The sequence below is a fragment of the Accipiter gentilis genome, unplaced genomic scaffold, assembly GCF_929443795.1.
Source record: "Accipiter gentilis unplaced genomic scaffold, bAccGen1.1, whole genome shotgun sequence".
NCBI lineage: Eukaryota > Metazoa > Chordata > Aves > Accipitriformes > Accipitridae > Astur > Astur gentilis.
In genome coordinates, this window is record NW_026060971.1 from 1 (window position 1) to 22472 (window position 22472).

A 22472-nucleotide genomic window follows, 5' to 3' on the forward strand; every position below is an offset into this window, starting at 1 on the left:
AGGGTCCCCCATGGGTTCTGGGGGGCACCCATGGGTGCTGGGGGGGGGGGGGTGTGACGGAGGACCCATAGGTGCTGGGGGGCACCCCTAGGTGCTGGGGGCGACGCGGGCGACGCGGGCGGCGCTGGAGGAGGTGGGGGTCCGTCACCGGGAGCTGCAGCGGCTGGAGAGGGGCCTGCGGGAGCTGGGGGAGCTCTTCGCCCTCCTGGGGAGCACCGTCGAGGGGCAGGTGGGGACTGGGAGGCACTGGGAGGCACTGGGGGGGAGCTGGGAGGCACTGGGGGGGGGACTGGGATAGACTGGGAGGCACTGGGAGGGAGCTGGGAGGAACTGGGGGGGACTGGGAGGCACTGGGGGGGAGCTAGGAGGAACTGGGGGGTGACTGGGATAGACTGGGAGGCACTGGGGGCGAGCTGGGAGGCACTGGGTGGTGACTGGGATAGACTGGGAGGCACTGGGAGGGAGCTGGGAGGAACTGGGGGGGCACTGGGAGGGAGCTGGGAGGCACTGGGAGGGAGCTGGGAGGAACTGGGTGGTGACTGGGATAGACTGGGAGGCACTGGGAGGAACTGGGAGGCACTGGGAGGGAGCTGGGAGGAACTGGGAGGGAGCTGGGAGGAACTGGGTGGTGACTGGGATAGACTGGGAGGCACTGGGGGGGAGCTGGGAGGCACTGGGGGGTGACTGGGATAGACTGGGAGGGAGCTGGGAGGAACTGGGAGGGACTGGGAGGGAGCTGGGAGGAACTGGGGGGGACTGGGAGGCACTGGGGGGGAGCTGGGAGGAACTGGGGGGTGACTGGGATAGACTGGGAGGCACTGGGAGGGAGCTGGGAGGCACTGGGCAGTGACTGGGATAGACTGGGAGGGAGCTGGGAGGAACTGGGAGGCACTGGGGGGTGACTGGGAGGCACTGGGGGGTGACTGGGATAGACTGGGAGGGAGCTGGGAGGAACTGGGAGGCACTGGGAGGGAGGTGGGAGGAACTGGGGGGGACTGGGATAGACTGGGAGGCACTGGGAGGGAGCTGGGGGGTGACTGGGATAGACTGGGAGGCACTGGGAGGGAGCTGGGAGGCACTGGGCAGTGACTGGGATAGACTGGGAGGGAGCTGGGAGGAACTGGGAGGCACTGGGGGGTGACTGGGAGGCACTGGGGGGTGACTGGGATAGACTGGGAGGGAGCTGGGAGGAACTGGGAGGCACTGGGAGGGAGGTGGGAGGAACTGGGGGGGACTGGGATAGACTGGGAGGCACTGGGAGGGAGCTGGGGGGTGACTGGGATAGACTGGGAGGCACTGGGGGGTAGCTGGGAGGCACTGGGCGGTGACTGGGATAGACTGAGAGGGAGCTGGAGGGAACTGGGAGGCACTGGGGGGGAGCTGGGATAGACTGGGAGGGAGCTGGGAGGAACTGGGAGGCACTGGGGGGTGACTGGGATAGACTGGGAGGCACTGGGAGGGAGCTGGGAGGAACTGGGTGGTGACTGGGATAGACTGGGAGGCACTGGGAGGGAGCTGGGAGGAACTGGGGGGACTGGGAGGCACTGGGAGGGAGCTGGGAGGAACTGGGAGGCACTGGGAGGGAGCTGGGAGGAACTGGGGGGACTGGGAGGGAGCTGGGAGGCACTGGGGGGTGACTGGGATAGACTGGGAGGGAGCTGGGAGGAACTGGGGGGGACTGGGAGGCACTGGGAGGGAACTGGGAGGCACTGGGAGGGAGGTGGGAGGCACTGGGGGGGTGACTGGGATAGACTGGGAGGAACTGGGGGGGACTGGGGGGGAGCTGGGAGGAACTGGGTGGTGACTGGGAGGTCACGAGGAGGCACTGGGAGGGAACTGGGATAAACTGGGAGAGAACTGGGACGGACGGGAGGTCGTCGGGACGCTCCTGGAGGGACGTTGAGGGGTCACTGGGATGAACTGGGCTGGACTGGTGACCGACAGCACCGCCGGACGGCCGCGTGCCTGTCCGTACGGGCCCGCGTACCGGTCCATACTGGTCCATACTGGTTCCATACTGGTCCGTACTGGTGCAGGGCGAGGTGATCGACCGGATCGAGCGCAACATCCAGGACTCGGGCTCCCGCCTGCGCAAGGGGCAGCAGCACCTGGGGGCGGCGCGGCGCAGCCAGCGCGGGGCGCGACGGGTCAGCACCCCCGGGACCCCCCACCCGTGGGTGCCCCCCCCCCCACCCGGGACCCCCCCCCACCCGTGGGTGCCCCCCCACACCCACCCACGACCCCCCAACCCCCACCCAGGACCCCCAAACACACCCCTGGGTTCCCACCCAGGACCCCCCACCACCACCCATGGGTGCCCCCACCCCCACCCTGGGACCCCCCCCCACTCGTGGGTGCCCCCCCCCCCACCCGGGACCCCCCCCCACCCGTGGGTGCCCCCCCACACCCACCCAGGACCCCTCAACCCCCACCCAGGACCCCCAAACACACCCCTGGGTTCCCACCCAGGACCCCCCCATCACCACCCATGGGTGCCCCCACCCCCACCCTGGGACCCCCCCCCCACTCGTGGGTGCCCCCACCCCCACCCAGGACCCCCCCCCCACCCGTGGGTGCCCCCCCACACCCACCCAGGACCCCACAACCCCCACCCAGGACCCCCAAACACACCCCTGGGTTCCCACCCAGGACCCCCCACCACCACCCATGGGTGCCCCCACCCCCACCCTGGGACCACCCCCCCCCTGGGGACCCCCCCCCCCACCCGTGGGTGCCCCCCCCCACCCACCCAGGACCCCACAACACCCACCCAGGACCCCCAAATACTCCCCTGGGTTCCCACCCAGGACCCGCCACCACCACCCATGGGTGCCCCCCACCCCCACCCTGGGACCCCCCCCCCACCCGTGGGTGCCCCCACCCCCACCCGGGACCCCCCCCCACCCGTGGGTGCCCCCCCACACCCACCCAGGACCCCACAACACCCACCCAGGACCCCCAAACACATCCCTGGGTTCCCACCCAGGACCCCCCACCACCACCCATGGGTGCCCACCCCCACCCTGGGACCCCCCCCCACCCGTGGGTGCCCCCCCACAACCACCCAGGACCCCCCCCCACCCGTGGGTGCCCCCCCACACCCACCCAGGACCCCACAACACCCACCCAGGACCCCCCAACCCCCACCCAGGACCCCCAAACACACCCCTGGGTTCCCACCCAGGACCCCCCATCACCACCCATGGGGGCCCCCCCACCCCACCCTGGGACCCCCCCCCACTCGTGGGTGCCCCCACCCCCACCCAGGACCCCCCCCCCACCCATGGGTGCCCCCCCTGACCCTGCCCCCCCCCCCCCCAGAAGAAGCTGCTGGTGGCCGCCTGCGTCATCGTCGCCCTCCTCATCGTCGCCGCCGTCGTCGCCGCCGCCGTCGCCGGCGGGTAACGCTGCCGGGTTACTGGGGCTTACTGGGGGGAACTGGGAGGGACTGGGGGGTTACTGGGGGGAACTGGGAGGGACTGGGGGGGACTGGGGGGGAACTGGGAGGGACTGGGGGGGGGTTGGGGGGGGGGCTGGGGTGAACTGGAGGGGACTGGGGGGGAACTGGGAGGGACTGGGGGGGGGTTGGGGGGGAGCTGGGATGAACTGGAGGGACTGGGAGGGACTGGGGGTGTTACTGGGGGGACTGGGAGGGACTGGGGGGTTACTGGGAGAAACTGGGGGGGACTGGGAGTGACCGGAGGGGTTACTGGGGGGGACTGGGAGTGATTGGGGGGGTTACTGGGGTGAACTGGAGGGGACTGGGAGTGACTGGGGGTGTTACTGGGGGGACTGGGAGTAAGTGGAGGGGTTACTGGGGGAACTGGGATGATCTGGGAGTGACTGGGGGGATTACTGGGAGGGAACTGGGAGGAACTGGGGGTTACTGGGAGGCACTGGGAGGGTGCTGGGGGTTACTGGGGGGAACTGGGAGGGACTGGGAGTGACCGGGAGGGTTACTGAAGGGAACTGGGATGAACTGGGAGTGAGTGGGGTGTTACTGGGAGAAACTGGGGGGGGACTGGGAGTGACCGGAGGGGTTACTGGGGGGGGACTGGGAGTGATTGGGGGTGTTACTGGGGGGACTGGGAGTGACTGGGGGGGTTACTGGGGGGAACTGGGAGGGACTGGGGGGTTACTGGGGGGACTGGGAGTGACTGGAGGGGTTACTGGGGGGACTGGGAGGGACTGGGGGGGTTACTGGGGGGAACTGGGAGGGACTGGGGGTGTTACTGGGATGAAGTGGAGGGGACTGGGAGTGACTGGGGGTGTTACTGGGGGGACTGGGAGTAAGTGGAGGGGTTACTGGGGGAACTGGGATGATCTGGGAGGGACTGGGGGGGTTACTGGGGGGAACTGGGAGGGACTGGGGGGTTACTGGGGGGAACTGGGAGGGACTGGGGGGGGCTGGGGGGGAGCTGGGATGAACTGGAGGGGACTGGGAGGGACTGGGGGTGTTACTGGGATGAACTGGAGGGGACTGGGAGTGACTGGGGGTGTTACTGGGGGGACTGGGAGTGACTGGGGGGGGAACTGGGAGGGACTGGGGGGTTACTGGGGGGACTGGGAGTGACTGGAGGGGTTACTGGGGGGACTGGGAGTGATTGGGGGGGTTACTGGGGGAACTGGGAGTGACTGGGGGGATTACTGGGGGGAACTGGGAGGGACTGGGGGGGTTACTGGGGGGACTGGGAGTGATTGGGGGGGTTACTGGGGGGAACTGGGAGGGGACTGGGAGTGACTGGGGGTGTTACTGGGGGGACTGGGAGTAAGTGGAGGGGTTACTGGGGGAACTGGGATGATCTGGGAGGGACTGGGGGGGGTTACTGGGGGGAACTGGGAGTGACTGGGGGGTTACTGGGGGGAACTGGGAGGGACTGGGGGGGGCTGGGGGGGAGCTGGGATGAACTGGAGGGGACTGGGAGGGACTGGGGGTGTTACTGGGATGAACTGGAGGGGACTGGGAGTGACTGGGGGTGTTACTGGGGGGACTGGGAGTGACTGGGGGGGGAACTGGGAGGGACTGGGGGGTTACTGAGGGGACTGGGAGTGACTGGAGGGGTTACTGGGGGGACTGGGAGTGATTGGGGGGGTTACTGGGGGAACTGGGAGTGACTGGGGGGATTACTGGGGGGAACTGGGAGGGACTGGGGGGGTTACTGGGGGGACTGGGAGTGACTGGGGGGGTTACTGGGGGGAACTGGGAGGGACTGGGGGTGTTACTGGGATGAAGTGGAGGGGACTGGGAGTGACTGGGGGTGTTACTGGGGGGACTGGGAGTAAGTGGAGGGGTTACTGGGGGAACTGGGATGATCTGGGAGTGACTGGGGGGGTTACTGGGGGGAACTGGGAGGGACTGGGGGGTTACTGGGGGGAACTGGGAGAGACTGGGGGGGTTACTGGGGGGAACTGGGAGGGACTGGGAGTGACCAGGAGGGTTACTGAAGGGAACTGGGATGAACTGGGAGTGAGTGGGGTGTTACTGGGAGAAACTGGGGGGGACTGGGAGTGACCGGAGGGGTTACTGGGGGGGACTGGGAGTGATTGGGGGTGTTACTGGGGGGACTGGGAGTGACTGGGGGGGTTACTGGGGGGAACTGGGAGGGACTGGGGGGTTACTGGGGGGACTGGGAGTGACTGGAGGGGTTACTGGGGGGACTGGGAGGGACTGGGGGGGTTACTGGGGGGAACTGGGAGGGACTGGGGGTGTTACTGGGATGAAGTGGAGGGGACTGGGAGTGACTGGGGGTGTTACTGGGGGGACTGGGAGTAAGTGGAGGGGTTACTGGGGGAACTGGGATGATCTGGGAGTGACTGGGGGGGACTGGGGGTGTTACTGGGGGGACTGGGAGGGACTGGGGGCGTTACTGGGAGAAACTGGGGGGGACTGGGAGTGACCGGAGGGGTTACTGGGGGGGACTGGGAGTGATTGGGGGTGTTACTGGGTGGACTGGGAGTGACTGGGGGGGTTACTGGGGGGAACTGGGAGGGACTGGGGGGTTATGGGGGGACTGGGAGTGACTGGGGGGATTACTGGGGGGAACTGGGAGGGACTGGGGGGGTTACTGGGGGGACTGGGAGTGATTGGGGGGGTTACTGGGGGGAACTGGGAGGGACTGGGGGGGGCTGGGGTGAACTGGAGGGGACTGGGGGGGGAACTGGGGGGAACTGGGAGGGACTGGGGGGGGGCTGGGGGGGAGCTGGGATGAACTGGAGGGGACTGGGAGGGACTGGGGGTGTTACTGGGGGGACTGGGAGGGACTAGGGGGTTACTGGGAGAAACTGGGGGGGACTGGGAGTGACCGGAGGGGTTACTGGGGGGGACTGGGAGTGATTGGGGGGGTTACTGGGGGGACTGGGAGTGACTGGGGGGGGAACTGGGAGGGACTGGGGGGTTACTGGGGGGACTGGGAGTGACTGGAGGGGTTACTGGGGGGAACTGGGAGTGACTGGGGGTATTACTGGGATGAACTGGAGGGGACTGGGAGTGACTGGGGGTGTTACTGGGGGGACTGGGAGTAAGTGGAGGGGTTACTGGGGGAACTGGGATGATCTGGGAGTGACTGGGGGGGTTACTGGGGGGAACTGGGAGGGACTGGGGGGTTACTGGGGGGAACTGGGAGAGACTGGGGGGGTACTGGGGGGAACTGGGAGGGACTGGGAGTGACTGGGAGGGTTACTGAAGGGAACTGGGATGAACTGGGAGTGAGTGGGGTGTTACTGGGACAAACTGGGGGGGACTGGGAGTGACTGGGGGGGTTACTGGGGGGACTGGGAGTGACTGGGGGGGGTTACTGGGGGGGACTGGGAGTAAGTGGAGGCGTTACTGGGGGAACTGGGATGATCTGGGAGTGACTGGGGGGTTACTGGGGGGAACTGGGAGGGACTGGGGGGTTACTGGGGGGAACTGGGAGGGACTGGGGGGGGCTGGGGGGGGGGGCTGGGGTGAACTGGAGGGGACTGGGGGGGAACTGGGAGGGACTGGGGGGGGGTTGGGGGGGAGCTGGGATGAACTGGAGGGGACTGGGAGGGACTGGGGGTGTTACTGGGGGGACTGGGAGTGACTGGGGGGGGAACTGGGAGGGACTGGGGGGTTACTGGGGGGACTGGGAGTGACTGGAGGGGTTACTGGGGGGACTGGGAGTGATTGGGGGGGTTACTGGGGGAACTGGGAGTGACTGGGGGGATTACTGGGGGGACTGGGAGGGACTGGGGGGGTTACTGGGGGGAACTGGGAGGGACTGGGGGTGTTACTGGGATGAAGTGGAGGGGACTGGGAGTGACTGGGGGTGTTACTGGGGGGACTGGGAGTAAGTGGAGGGGTTACTGGGGGAACTGGGATGATCTGGGAGTGACTGGGGGGGTTACTGGGGGGAACTGGGAGGGACTGGGGGGTTACTGGGGGGAACTGGGAGAGACTGGGGGGGTTACTGGGGGGGACTGGGAGGGACTGGGAGTGACCGGGAGGGTTACTGAAGGGAACTGGGATGAACTGGGAGTGAGTGGGGTGTTACTGGGACAAACTGGGGGGGACTGGGAGTGACTGGGGGGGTTACTGGGGGGAACTGGGAGGGACTGGGGGGTTACTGGGGGGACTGGGAGTGACTGGAGGGGTTACTGGGGGGGACTGGGAGTGACTGGAGGGGTTACTGGGGGGACTGGGAGTGATTGGGGGGGTTACTGGGGGGGACTGGGAGTGACTGGGGGTGTTACTGGGATGAAGTGGAGGGGACTGGGAGTGACTGGGGGTGTTACTGGGGGGACTGGGAGTAAGTGGAGGGGTTACTGGGGGAACTGGGATGATCTGGGAGTGACTGGGGGGGTTACTGGGGGGAACTGGGAGGGACTGGGGGGTTACTGGGGGGAACTGGGAGGGACTGGGAGTGACCGGGAGGGTTACTGAAGGGAACTGGGATGAACTGGGAGTGAGTGGGGTGTTACTGGGACAAACTGGGGGGGACTGGAAGTGACTGGGGGGGTTACTGGGGGGACTGGGAGTGACTGGGGGGGTTACTGGGGGGAACTGGGAGGGACTGGGGGGTTACTGGGGGGACTGGGAGTGATTGGGGGGGTTACTGGGGGGGACTGGGAGGGACTGGGAGTGACCGGGAGGGTTACTGAAGGGAACTGGGATGAACTGGGAGTGAGTGGGGTGTTACTGGGACAAACTGGGGGGGACTGGGAGTGACTGGAGGGGTTACTGGGGGGACTGGGAGTGACTGGGGGTGTTACTGGGGGGACTGGGAGTAAGTGGAGGGGTTACTGGGGGAACTGGGATGATCTGGGAGTGACTGGGGGGTTACTGGGGGGAACTGGGAGGGACTAGGGGGTTACTGGGGGGAACTGGGAGGGACTGGGGGGGGCTGGGGGGGGGGGCTGGGGTGAACTGGAGGGGACTGGGGGGGAACTGGGAGGGACTGGGGGGGGGTTGGGGGGGAGCTGGGATGAACTGGAGGGGACTGGGAGGGACTGGGGGTGTTACTGGGGGGACTGGGAGTGACTGGAGGGGTTACTGGGGGGACTGGGAGTGATTGGGGGGGTTACTGGGGGAACTGGGAGTGACTGGGGGGATTACTGGGGGGACTGGGAGGGACTGGGGGGGTTACTGGGGGGAACTGGGAGGGACTGGGGGTGTTACTGGGATGAAGTGGAGGGAACTGGGAGTGACTGGGGGTGTTACTGGGGGGACTGGGAGTAAGTGGAGGGGTTACTGGGGGAATTGGGATGATCTGGGAGTGACTGGGGGGTTACTGGGGGGAACTGGGAGGGACTGGGAGTGACCGGGAGGGTTACTGAAGGGAACTGGGATGAACTGAGAGTGAGTGGGGTGTTACTGGGACAAACTGGGGGGGACTGGAAGTGACTGGGGGGGTTACTGGGGGGACTGGGAGTGACTGGGGGGGTTACTGGGGGGAACTGGGAGGGACTGGGGGTGTTACTGGGGGGAACTGGGAGGGACTGGGGGGGTTACTGGGGGGGACTGGGAGGGACTGGGAGTGACCGGGAGGGTTACTGAAGGGAACTGGTATGAACTGGGAGTGAGTGGGGTGTTACTGGGACAAACTGGGGGGGCCTGGGAGTGACTGGGGGGGTTACTGGGGGGAACTGGGAGTGACTGGGGGGTTACTGGGGGGACTGGGAGTGATTGGGGGGGTTACTGGGGGGAACTGGGAGTGATTGGGGGTATTACTGGGATGAACTGGAGGGGACTGGGAGTGACTGGGGGTGTTACTGGGGGGACTGGGAGTAAGTGGAGGGGTTACTGGGGGAACTGGGATGATCTGGGAGTGACTGGGGGGGTTACTGGGGGGAACTGGGAGGGACTGGGGGGGTTACTGGGGGGAACTGGGAGGGACTGGGAGTGACCGGGAGGGTTACTGGGGGGAACTGGGAGGGACTGGGAGTGACCGGGAGGGTTACTGAAGGGAACTGGGATGAACTGGGAGTGAGTGGGGTGTTACTGGGACAAACTGGGGGGGACTGGGAGTGACTGGGGGGGTTACTGGGGGGACTGGGAGTGACTGGGGGGGGTTACTGGGGGGACTGGGAGTGACTGGGGGGGGTTACTGGGGGGGACTGGGAGTAAGTGGAGGCGTTACTGGGGGAACTGGGATGATCTGGGAGTGACTGGGGGGGACTGGGGGTGTTACTGGGGGGACTGGGAGGGACTGGGGGGGTTACTGGGGGGAACTGGGAGGGACTGGGGGGAACTGGGAGAGACTGGGGGGGTTACTGGGACAAACTGGGGGGCACTGGGAGTGACCGGGAGGGTTACTGGAGGGAACTGGGAGTGAGTGGGGTGTTACTGGGACGAACTGGGGGAAACTGGGCTGAACTGGGAGCGAGTGGGGGTGTCACTGGGATAAACTGGGAGGTTACTGGGACGAACTGGGAGTGACTGGGCCAGCACCGACCACTCTGCTTTCACCCCTCCCAGGTGATGATTGGGGGAGGGGGAGGGGGCGGAGCCTCCCGACGCTCCGCCCCCTCCCCCTCATTGGCCAACACTCCCCCCCCCAGCCTTAAACCCCGCCCTCATCGCCCAGCCCCCGCTTCCTGTCCCGAATGACGTCACTTCCTGCCCGTGGAAGGTGTGGGGGGGGGGGGAGGGGGGCGCACCCCACCTCTGGCGAGCACCCATGGGTGGGGGAGGGGGGAAAAACCCCAAATAAAGCACTTTTCACCCCAAAATTTAACCCGGTTGTTATTGGGGGTTTTTTTTTTTTTGGGGGGGGGGGCCCCAAAAACCAACCAAACCCCAAAAATTCAAATTTTTTGGGTGGTTTTTGGGTGGTTTTGGGGTTTTGGGGGGAGGGGAGGCGTCGATGACACGCAGCGGGGGAGGGGAGAGGATGTGACGGGGTGACGGTCAACCCCCCCCTCCCCCCTTCTCCCCTCCCCCACCCCACCCACGGGTGTCGCTGCCGCCGGTGAGTACCCACCACCCCTCCCATCCCCCCCCACCCCCGTCCCGGCGTGGACCCCGTGGGACCCCCACCCCCACCCCACCCCCCACGGCCACACCCCGGCCCAACCCCCACCGTGTCCCCATCCCCACGGCCCCACCACCACGTCCTCGTCCCCACGGCCCCACCACCGTGTCCACGTCCCCACCACCACGTCCCCACGGCCACATCTTCATCCATGTCCCCACGTCCCCGTCCCCACGTCCCCACCACCACGTCCTCGTCCCCATCCCCACGTCCCCACCACCGTGTCCCCGTCCCCACGTCCCCACCACCACGTCCTCGTCCCCATCCCCACGTCCCCACCACCGTGTCCCCGTCCCCACGTCCCCACCACCGTGTCCCCGTCCCCATCCCCACGTCCCCACCACCACGTCCTCATCCCCATCCCCACGTCCCCACGGCCACATCTTCATCCATGTCCCCACGGTCCCCACCACCGCGTCCCCGTCCCCATCCCCACGTCCCCACCACCACGTCCCCATCCCCACCATCGCATCCTTGTCCCCATCCCCACGGCCCCACCACCGTGTCCCCATGGCCACAGCTTCATCCATGTCCCCACATCCCCGTCCCCACGTCCCCACCACCACGTCCCCGTCCCCACGTCCCCACCACCGCGTCCCCGTCCCCATCCCCACGTCCCCACCATCACGTCCTTGTCCCCATCCCCACGGCCCCACCACCGTGTCCCCATCCCCACGTCCCCACCACCACGTCCCCGTCCCCACGTCCCCACCACCGTGTCCTCATCCCCATCCCCACGTCCCCACCACCACGTCCTCGTCCCCGTCCCCACATCCCCACCGTGTCCCCATCCCCATCCCCACGTCCCCAGCACCACGTCCTTGTCCCCATCCCCACATCCCCATGGCCACATCTTCATCCATGTCCCCACGGTCCCCACCACCACGTCCCCGTCCCCATCCCCACGTCCCCACCACCGTGTCCCCATCCCCACGTCCCCACCACCACGTCCCCACGGCCACATCTTCATCCATGTCCCCATGTCCCCACCACCATGTCCCCATCCCCACGTCCCCACCACCACGTCCCCACAGCCACATCTTCATCCGTGTCCCCACGTCCCCACCACCATGTCCACGTCCCCACCACCACGTCCCCACGGCCACATCTTCATCCGTGTCCCCACGTCCCCACCACCGTGTCCCCACCACCGTGTCCCCATCCCCACGTCCCCACCGCCACGTCCCCGTCCCCACATCCCCATCCCAACGTCCCCACCATCACGTCCCCGTCCCTGTGCCCACGGCCCCACCACCGTCTCTCCGTCCCCGCCGTGTCCCCACCACCACAGCCACGTCCCCACCACCACGTCCTCGTCCCCATGTCCCCACCGTGTCCCCATCCCCACGGCCCCACCACCACGTCCCTGTCCCCGTCCCCACATCCCCATGGCCACATCTTCGTCCATGTCCCCACGTCCCCACCACCGTGTCCCTGTCCCCATCCCCACGTCCCCACCATGACGTCCTCATCCCCCACGTCCTCACCACCACGTCCCCGTCCCCACGTCCCCACCACCACGTCCCTGTCCACGTCCCCACGTCCCCACCACCACGTCCTTGTCCCTACGTCCCCACCGTGTCCCCATCCCCACAGCCCCATCCCCACAGCCCCACTACCACGTCCCCATCACTGTGTCCCCACCACCACGTCCTTGTCCCCGTCCCCACGTCCCCACCACCGTGTCCCTGTCCCAATCCCCACGTCCCCACCACCATGTCCCCGTCCCCACGTCCCCACCACCACGTCCCCACGGCCACATCTTCATCCGTGTCCCCATGTCCCCACCACCGTGTCCCCATCCCCACATCCCCACCACCACGTCCTTGTCCCCACGGCCCCACCACCACGTCCCCACGGCCACATCTTCATCCGTGTCCCCATGTCCCCACCACCGTGTCCCCATCCCCACATCCCCACCACCACGTCCTTGTCCCCACGGCCCCACCACCACGTCCCCATCCCCACATCCCCACCACCACATCCCCACGGCCACATCTTCATCCGTGTCCCCATGTCCCCACCACCGTGTCCTCGTCCCCACCACCGTGTCCCCACGGCCACATCTTCGTCCATGTCCCCACGTCCCCGTCCCCACATCCCCACCGCCACGTCCCCGTCCCTACATCTCCACTGTGTCCCCACCACCACGTCCTTGTCCCTGTCCCCACGTCCCCACGGCAACATCTTCGTCCATGTCCCCACATCCCCACCACCGTGTCCCCGTCCCCACGTCCCCACCACCACGTCCCTGTCCCCATCACTGTGTCCCCACCACCACGTCCTCGTCCCCATCCCCACGTCCCCACCACCACGTCCCCGTCCCCACATCCCCACCACCATGTCCCCATCCCCATCCCCACGTCCCCACCACCACGTCCTCGTCCCCATCCCCACATCCCCACCATCGTGTCCCCATTCCCACGTCCCCACCACCACGTCCCCATCCCCACGTCCCCACCATCACATCCTTGTCCCCATCCCCACGGCCCCACCACCGTGTCCCCGTGCCCACGTCCCCACCACCGTGTCCCCACGGCCACATCTTTGTCCATGTCCCCACGTTCCCGTCCCCACGTCCCCACCACCACGTCCCCACGGCCACATCTTCATCCGTGTCCCCACGTCCCCACCACCGTGTCCCTGTCCCCACGTCCCCACCACCACGTCCTCATCCCCACGGCCCCACCACCACGTCCCCACGGCCACATCTTCATCCGTGTCCCCATGTCCCCACCACCGTGTCCCCATCCCCACATCCCCACCACCACGTCCTTGTCCCCACGGCCCCACCACCACGTCCCCACGGCCACATCTTCATCCGTGTCCCCATGTCCCCACCACCGTGTCCCCATCCCCACATCCCCACCACCACGTCCTTGTCCCCACGGCCCCACCACCACGTCCCCATCCCCACATCCCCACCACCACGTCCCCACGGCCACATCTTCATCCGTGTCCCCATGTCCCCACCACCGTGTCCTCGTCCCCACCACCGTGTCCCCACGGCCACATCTTCGTCCATGTCCCCACGTCCCCGTCCCCACATCCCCACCGCCACGTCCCCGTCCCTACATCTCCACTGTGTCCCCACCACCACGTCCTTGTCCCTGTCCCCACGTCCCCACGGCAACATCTTCGTCCATGTCCCCACATCCCCACCACCGTGTCCCCGTCCCCACGTCCCCACCACCACGTCCCTGTCCCCATCACTGTGTCCCCACCACCACGTCCTCGTCCCCATCCCCACGTCCCCACCACCACGTCCCCGTCCCCACATCCCCACCACCATGTCCCCATCCCCATCCCCACGTCCCCACCACCACGTCCTCGTCCCCATCCCCACATCCCCACCATCGTGTCCCCATTCCCACGTCCCCACCACCACGTCCCCATCCCCACGTCCCCACCATCACATCCTTGTCCCCATCCCCACGGCCCCACCACCGTGTCCCCGTGCCCACGTCCCCACCACCGTGTCCCCACGGCCACATCTTTGTCCATGTCCCCACGTTCCCGTCCCCACGTCCCCACCACCACGTCCCCACGGCCACATCTTCATCCGTGTCCCCACGTCCCCACCACCGTGTCCCTGTCCCCACGTCCCCACCACCACGTCCTCATCCCCACGGCCCCACCACCACGTCCCCACGGCCACATCTTCATCCGTGTCCCCATGTCCCCACCACCACGTCCCCATCCCCACATCCCCACCACCGTGTCCCCGTCCCCATCCCCACGTCCCCACCACCACGTCCCCGTGCCCACGTCCCCACCACCGTGTCCCCATCCCCACGTCCCCACCACCACGTCCACGTCCCCACGTCCCCACCACCGTGTCCCCGTCCCCATCCCCACGTCCCCACCACCACGTCCACGTCCCCACGTCCCCACCACCGTATCCCCGTCCCCATCCCCACGTCCCCACCACCACGTCCTCGTCCCCATCCCCACGTCCCCACCACCACGTCCTCGTCCCCGTCCCCACATCCCCACCGTGTCCCCATCCCCATCCCCACGTCCCCACCACCACGTCCCCATCCCCACCATCGCATCCTTGTCCCCATCCCCACGGCCCCACCACCGTGTCCCCATGGCCACATCTTCATCCATGTCCCCACATCCCCGTCCCCACGTCCCCACCACCACGTCCCCGTCCCCACGTCCCCACCACCGCGTCCCCGTCCCCATCCCCACGTCCCCACCACCACGTCCCCGTCCCCACGTCCCCACCACCGTGTCCCCGTCCCCATCCCCACGTCCCCACCACCACGTCCCCGTCCCCACGTCCCCACCACCACGTCCTCGTCCCCACGGCCCCACCACCACGTCCCCATCCCCACGTCCCCACCACCACGTCCTCGTCCCCACGGCCCCACCACCACGTCCCCACGGCCACATCTTCATCCGTATCCCCACGTCCCCACCACCGTGTCCCCATCCCCACGTCCCCACCACCACGTCCCCATCCCCACGTCCCCACCACCGTGTCCCCGTCCCCATCCCCACGTCCCCACCACCACGTCCTTGTCCCCATCCCCACGTCCCCACCACCACGTCCTTGTCCCCATCCCCACATCCCCACCACCGTGTCCCCGTCCCCATCCCCACGTCCCCACCACCACGTCCCCGTGCCCACGTCCCCACCACCGTGTCCCCATCCCCACGTCCCCACCACCACGTCCTCGTCCCCATCTCCACGTCCCCACCACCGTGTCCTCGTCCCCATCCCCACGTCCCCACCACCACGTCCTCGTCCCCATCCCCACATCCCCATGGCCACATCTTCATCCATGTTCCCACGTCCCCACCATCACATCCTTGTCCCCATCCCCACGTCCCCACCACCACGTCCCCATCCCCACGTCCCCATGGCCACATCTTCATCCATGTCCCCACGTCCCCGTGCCCACGTCCCCACCACCGTGTCCCCATCCCCACGTCCCCACCACCACGTCCTCGTCCCCATCCCCATGTCCCCACCACCGTGTCCTCATCCCCACCACCATGTCCCCACCACCACGTCCCCATCCCCACGTCCCCACCACCACGTCCTCATCCCCATCCCCACATCCCCACCACCGTGTCCCCGTCCCCATCCCCACGTCCCCACCACCACGTCCTCGTCCCCATCCCCACATCCCCACGGCCACATCTTCATCCATGTCCCCACGGTCCCCACCACCACGTCCCCGTCCCCATCCCCACGTCCCCACCATCACATCCTTGTCCCCATCCCCACGGCCCCACCACCGTGTCCCCATGGCCACATCTTCATCTATGTCCCCACATCCCCATCCCCACGTCCCCACCACCACGTCCCCGTCCCCACATCCCCACCATCACATCCTTGTCCCCATCCCCACGTCCCCACCACCACGTCCCCATCCCCACGTCCCCATGGCCACATCTTCATCCATGTCCCCACGTCCCCGTGCCCACGTCCCCACCACCGTGTCCCCGTCCCCACGTCCCCACCACCACGTCCTCGTCCCCACCACCATGTCCCCACCACCACGTCCCCATCCCCACGTCCCCACCACCACGTCCCCATCCCCACGTCCCCACCACCACGTCCTCATCCCCATCCCCACGGCCCCACCACCACGTCCTCGTCCCCATCCCCACGTCCCCACGGCCACATCTTCATCCATGTCCCCACGGTCCCCACCACCGCGTCCCCGTCCCCATCCCCACGTCCCCACCACCGCGTCCCCGTCCCCCCCCACCGCGTCCCCCTCCTCACCGCCCCGTCCCCGACCTTCTCCAGACCATGGCTCCCCGCCGCCGTCCCTTCTCCTTCCTCTGCCTCCTCTCCCTCGCCTTCCTCCAAACGTGGTCGCCGGCGACCTGCCGCTGCCGGCGTTCCGGCGGCAAAACCTGCTCCGTCCCCGCCGTCCCCGGCACCCAACCGTTGGGTTGGGGTTTGGACGTCACCACCCTGGAACCCAGCGGCGGTCAAGTCTTGGTCATCGACGCCGACGCCGACGCCGACGCCTCGGGGTCGAAGGTCACCTGCGTCCTCTGCCCGAATCCGTTGGACGGAGGACGACGGCGACGGTTGCCGACGGGAGTCGGAGTTTGGCGGGCGGGAAGCCGGTGTCGGCAAGAGACGCGGGTGGCCGAAGGGAGTCGAGCGGTGGCGACGGCGGTGGCCGGGACGGAAGAGGTGGCCCGGGGTTGGCGGGTGGGTTTGGGCGGGGCCGTGGGACCGGGTGCTCACGGGGCGTTGACCGTGGCCGGGTCCCACTCGCGGGTGGCCGAGTTCGGGCTCCAGAAGCAACGGGAGGACCGCTACGCCTTCGCCAGCCTGGAGCTGCGCTGCGTCCACTACTGGTGGGTCTCCGTCTGCTTCCTCCGCCTCCTCCTCCTCCTCCTCCTCCTCCTCCTCCTCCTCCTCCTCCTCGGGGGTCTCCTCCAGCTCCTTCATCTTCATCTTCATCTCTCCATCTTCTTCATCTTCTCCATTGCTCCGTCATCTTCTTCTCCATCTTCTTCATCTTCTCCATCCTTCCGTCTTCATCTTCTCCATCTTCATCTTCTCCATCCCTCCATCTTCTCCATCCTTCCGTCTTCTTCATCCCGCCATCTTCTTCATCTTCTCCATTGCTCCGTCATCTTCTTCTCCATCTTCATCATCTTCTCCATCCCTCCGTCTTCATCTTCTCCATCTTCATCTTCTCCATCCCTCCATCTTCTTCATCCCACCTTCTTCATCCCTCCATCTTCTTCATCTTCTCCATCCCTCCATCTTCTTCATCCCACCTTCTTCATCCCTCCATCTTCTTCATCTTCTTCATCCATCTTCTTCATCTTCTCCATCCTTCCGTCTTCATCTTCTCCATCTTCTTCATCTTCTCCATCCTTCCGTCTTCTTCATCTCGCCATCTTCTTCATCTTCTCCATTGCTCCGTCATCTTCTTCTCCATCTTCTTCATCTTCTCCATCTTCATCTTCTCCATCCCTCCATCTTCTTCATCTTCTCCATTGCTCCGTCATCTTCTTCTCCATCTTCTTCATCTTCTCCATCTTCATCTTCTCCATCCCTCCATCTTCTTCATCTTCTCCATTGCTCCGTCATCTTCTTCTCCATCTTCTTCATCTTCTCCATCTTCATCTTCTCCATCCCTCCATCTTCTTCATCTTCTCCATTGCTCCGTCTTCATCTTCTCCATCTTCTCCATCCCTCCATCTTCTTCATCCCACCTTCTTCATCCCTCCATCTTCTTCATCTTCTCCATCCCTCCATCTTCATCTTCTCCATCTTCTTCATCTTCTCCATCCCTCCATCTTCTTCATCCCACCTTCTTCATCCCTCCATCTTCTTCATCTTCTTCATCCATCTTCTTCATCTTCTCCATCCTTCCGTCTTCATCTTCTCCATCTTCTTCATCTTCTCCATCCTTCCGTCTTCTTCATCTCGCCATCTTCTTCATCTTCTCCATTGCTCCATCATCTTCTTCTCCATCTTCTTCATCTTCTCCATCCCTCTGTCTTCATCTTCTCCATCTTCATCTTCTCCATCCCTCCATCTTCTTCATCCCTCCATCTTCTTCATCTTCTTCATCCCTCCATCTTCTTCATCTTCTCCATCCCTCCATCTTCATCTTCTCCATCTTCTTCATCTTCTCCATTACTCCATCTTCTTCATCCCATCTTCTTCATCTTCTCCATCCCTCCATCTTCTCCATCCCTCCGTCTTCTTCATCCCGTCTTCTCCATCCCTCCATCTTCTTCATCTTCTTCATCCCTCCATCTTCTTCATCTTCTTCATCTTCATCTTCTCCATCCCTCCGTCTTCATCTTCTCCATCTTCATCTTCTCCATCCTTCCATCTTCTTCATCTTCTCCATCCCTCCGTCTTCATCTTCTCCATCTTCAACTCCTCCATCCCTCCATCTTCTTCATCCCTCCATCTTCTTCATCTTCTTCATCCCTCCATCTTCTTCATCTTCTCCATTACTCCATCTTCTTCATCCCATCTTCATCTTCTTCATCCCTCCATCTTCTTCATCTTCTCCATCTTCATCTCCTCCATCCCTCCGTCTTCATCTTCTCCATCTTCTTCATCTTCTCCATTACTCCATCTTCTTCATCCCATCTTCATCTTCTTCATCCCTCCATCTTCTTCATCCCTCCATCTTCTCCATCTCCTCCATCCCTCCGTCTTCTCCAGCCCCTCTGTCCTTCCTCCAGCTCCTCCAGCTCCTCCTCCTCTGTCCCCCCCCCGTCCGCCCCTCCTCCCCCTTGGCCCCTCGTCCTCCCGTCCTTCCCCCCGTCCCTCCATCCAGCCCCCCAACATCCCCACGCGACCCCCCAGACCCCCCCAATCCCCCCATACACCCCCCAAATCACCCCGTAGACCCCCCCACTCACCCCTAGACCCCCCCAGTCACCCCATAAACCCCCCTGACACCCCATAGCACCCTGCAGGCCCCCCCTACACCCCCCAGTCACCCCATAGACCCCCCCAGTCACCCCAGAGACCATCCAACACCCCCAAATCACCCCATAGACCCCCCCAGTCACCCCATAGACCCCCCAAATCACCCCGTAGACCCCCCCCTCCCCAGTCACCCCATAGACCCATCCAACACCCCCAAATCACCCCATAGACCCCCCAATCACCCCAGAGACCCCCCCAGTTACCCCATAGACCCCCCAAATCACCCCATAGACCCCCCCAGTCACCCCAGAGACCCATCCAACACCCCCAAATCACCCCATAGACCCCCCAATCACCCCAGAGACCCCCCCGGTTACCCCATAGACCCCCCAAATCACCCTGTAGACCCCCCCCAGTCACCCCATAGACCCCCCAGTCACCCCAGAGACCCATCCAACACCCCCAAATCACCCTGTAGACCCCCCCAATCACCCCAGAGACCCCCCCAGTTACCCCATAGACCCCCCAAATCACCCCAGAGACCCTCCCAATCACCCCATAGACCCCCCAAATCACCCTGTACACCCCCCCCAGTCACCCCATAGACCCCCCAGTCACCCCAGAGACCCATCCAACACCCCCAAATCACCCTGTAGACCCCCCCAAATCACCCCATAGACCCCCCAATCACCCCAGAGAACCCCCGGTTACCCCATAGACCCCCCAAATCACCCCATAGACCCCCCCAGTTACCCCATAGACCCCCCAAATCACCCCATAGACCCCCCCAGTTACCCCATAGACCCCCCAAATCACCCCATAGACCCTCCCAATCACCCCATGGACCCCCCAAATCACCCTGTAGACCCCCCCCAGTCACCCCATAGACCCATCCAACACCCCCAAATCACCCTGTAGACCCCCCAATCACCCCAGAGACCCCCCCGGTTACCCCATAGACCCCCCAAATCACCCCATAGACCCTCCCAATCACCCCATAGACCCCCCAAATCACCCTGTAGACCCCCCCAGTCACCCCATAGACCCCCCCAAATCACCCCATAGACCCCCCCAGTCACCCCATAGACCCCCCAGTCACCCCATGGACCCCCCCAAATCACCCCAGAGACCCATCCAACACCCCCAAATCACCCCATAGACCCCCCAATCACCCCAGAGACCCCCCCAATCACCCCATAGACCCCCCAAATCACCCCGTAGACCCCCCCCTCCCCAGTCACCCCATAGACCTCCGCCGCCACGTCTCACCCCCCCCCCCCCCCCCCTTTCCGTGTGTCCGTTCCCCCCTCACAGGACCCAGGTCTCCCCCCGCGCCCGCCCGTCCCCCCACTTCATCCGCGCCGTACGGGCCCTGCCCCCCCGCTTCACCCCCGCCACGGCGGCCGACTACGCCGAGCTTCTGGCCGCCTACGGCACCCATTACATCCGGGGAGCCCAACTGGGCGGGCGTCTCCGTGCCGTCACCGCCATCCGTTCCTGCCGGGCTTCCATGACGGGCGCCAGCGTCCGAGAAGTGGCCGATTGTTTAGGGGTGGAGGTGACGGCCGGCGGAGGGGCCGGGAGAATCGGCGCCACGGCCGCCGCGTGCCGCCGGGCGCGGGCGAACAACGAAGCCAACGCCACCTTCAACGAAGTCTACGGCGAGCGGTTGGTGGAGGTGGAAGGAGGAGAACAACATGGCGACCTACTCTACGGCAGGCCTGAGGCCTACGCAAAATGGCTGCAAGGCCTCCCCGCCGTCCCGGGGTTGGTGGCGGCCGACGTTCGTCCTCTCCACACCCTCTTGCCCCGGCACGAGCCCCGGCGAGCGGCGTTACGGGCGGCCGTCGGCCATTACATCGCTTGGCGGGCTTTGCGGGTCAACTGTAGCCGGGCCTGCCCCGGCGGCCATCTCGCTGGGCCGTGTCAATGCGGTTGCCCCGCCGACGCCGTCGTCACCTCCGACTGTTGCTCGCGGCGGCGCGGTTTGGCGCGGTTGACCGTCTTGGTGCAAGGCGGGCGGGGTTGGCGCGGGGACCACTTCTCCATGACCGACGCTTACGTCCGGGTGATTTTCGGAGGGCGGCGGGCGCAGACTGCCACGGTGTGGAACAACGACCGGCCGCGGTGGGGGGCTCGGTTAGATTTGGGGACGACGGAGTTGCCCCCCGGCGCCAAATTGAGGGTGGAGGTGTGGGACGAGGACAACAAGTGGGACGACGATTTGTTGGGGGTCTGCGAGGAGCCGGTGGAAGCCGGCGCCGACCGGGAAATCGTTTGTTTTCCCGGCGGCGGGCGCTTGGAGTTCAGCTACCGGGCGACGTGCGGACCCTCCTTGGGGGGACCCCTTTGCCACGACTACGTGCCGCAACCCCCCGAGGACAACGGGAGGCTCTACCGATTCTCCCGGTGGCCTCCCGGCCCCGGAGATGGCCCGGTGAACTGGCCCAACCAAGACGAAGAGGAGGAGGAGGAGGAAGATGGCGCCGAGAACGCCCACCTGGAAGCTTTTTGGGGGTCCGCCGGGAGCAACGGCTCGTTTGCCGAACCCCGAGAGATGGAGACGGGTTTCGGGGAAGACCTTGGAGACGATCCGGAGCTGTTGGGTGAGCCTACGGATGCTTTCGGTGATCTCCCAGAACCTTGGTTTGGTGTTGAGGAGCGTTCTTCCGAGGTGGAGCCATCATCCGGCTTCAAGAAGGGTCTTCCAAACCTCCGGAATTCATCTTCCATCTTCAAGAAGGATCCACCAGATCTCCGGAATCCATCTTCCGGCTTCAAGAAGGGTCTTCCAAACCTCTGGAATCCAGCTTCCGGCTTCAAGAAGGGTCTTCCAAACCTCCGGAATTCATCTTCCATCTTCAAGAAGGATCCACCAGACCTCCGGAATTCATCTTCCGGCTTCAAGAAGGGTCTTCCAAACCTCTGGAATCCATCTTCCATCTTCAAGAAGGGTCTTCCAGACCCCCGGAATCCATCTTCCGGCTTCCAGAAGGATCCACCAAACCTCCAGGATCCATCATCCGGCTTCCAGAAGGATCCGCCAGCTCCGGATCCGTCATCCAGCTCCGGATGGGGTCCTCCAGCCCCATAGCGTCCATCCAGCCCCGAATCCCGCCTCGGATCCCCAATTCCGGCGTTGCAAGGCATGATGGGAGCTCCGCTCGAGGCTGGGGGGGGGGGGCAGGAGGCGATTAAACGCTTTTTTTGCAGCAGCCCCCGAGTCCGTGAGGTCTTTGGGCAGGGACTGGGAGCTACTGGGAGGCACTGGGAGCTACTGGGAGGCACTGGGAGGGGTCTTCAGGACCACAGACCTCAGGTAGACACCGCCCCCCCGGCACCCTATAGATGTCCCAGACACCCCCCAGACACCCCCAGTCACCCCATAGATCCCCCCCGTCACCCCATAGCACCCTATAGACCCCCCCAACGACCCTATAGACCCCCATAGACCCCCCCAGTCACCCTATAGACCGCCCCAACAACCCTATAGAGCCCCCCAGGCACCCTATGGCACCCTATAGACCCCCCCAACGACCCTATAGAACCCCCAGTCACCCATAGATCCCCCAGTCGCCCCATAGCACCCCCCC

At 65.4% G+C, this 22472-nt stretch overlaps 2 protein-coding genes across 2 annotated transcripts; both read left to right on the forward strand.

The window, feature by feature from the left end:
* Positions 1-71: 71 nt before the first annotated feature.
* Positions 72-10069, forward strand: LOC126037227 (translation initiation factor IF-2-like; the record flags this gene model as incomplete). Its single annotated transcript, XM_049797498.1, has 4 exons — positions 72-229; positions 2037-2147; positions 3322-3401; positions 9938-10069. Coding segments are annotated over 4 exons (481 nt in total), but the record flags the coding sequence as incomplete, so codon positions are not given.
* A 347-nt stretch (positions 10070-10416) lies between these two features.
* Positions 10417-22081, forward strand: LOC126037228 (perforin-1-like). Its single transcript, XM_049797499.1, has 3 exons — positions 10417-10430; positions 16264-16829; positions 20194-22081. Exons 2-3 carry the CDS (start codon positions 16267-16269, stop codon positions 21971-21973), a joined length of 2343 nt encoding a protein of 780 aa, XP_049653456.1. The 5' UTR covers positions 10417-10430; positions 16264-16266; the 3' UTR covers positions 21974-22081.
* The last annotated feature ends 391 nt before the right edge of the window (positions 22082-22472 follow it).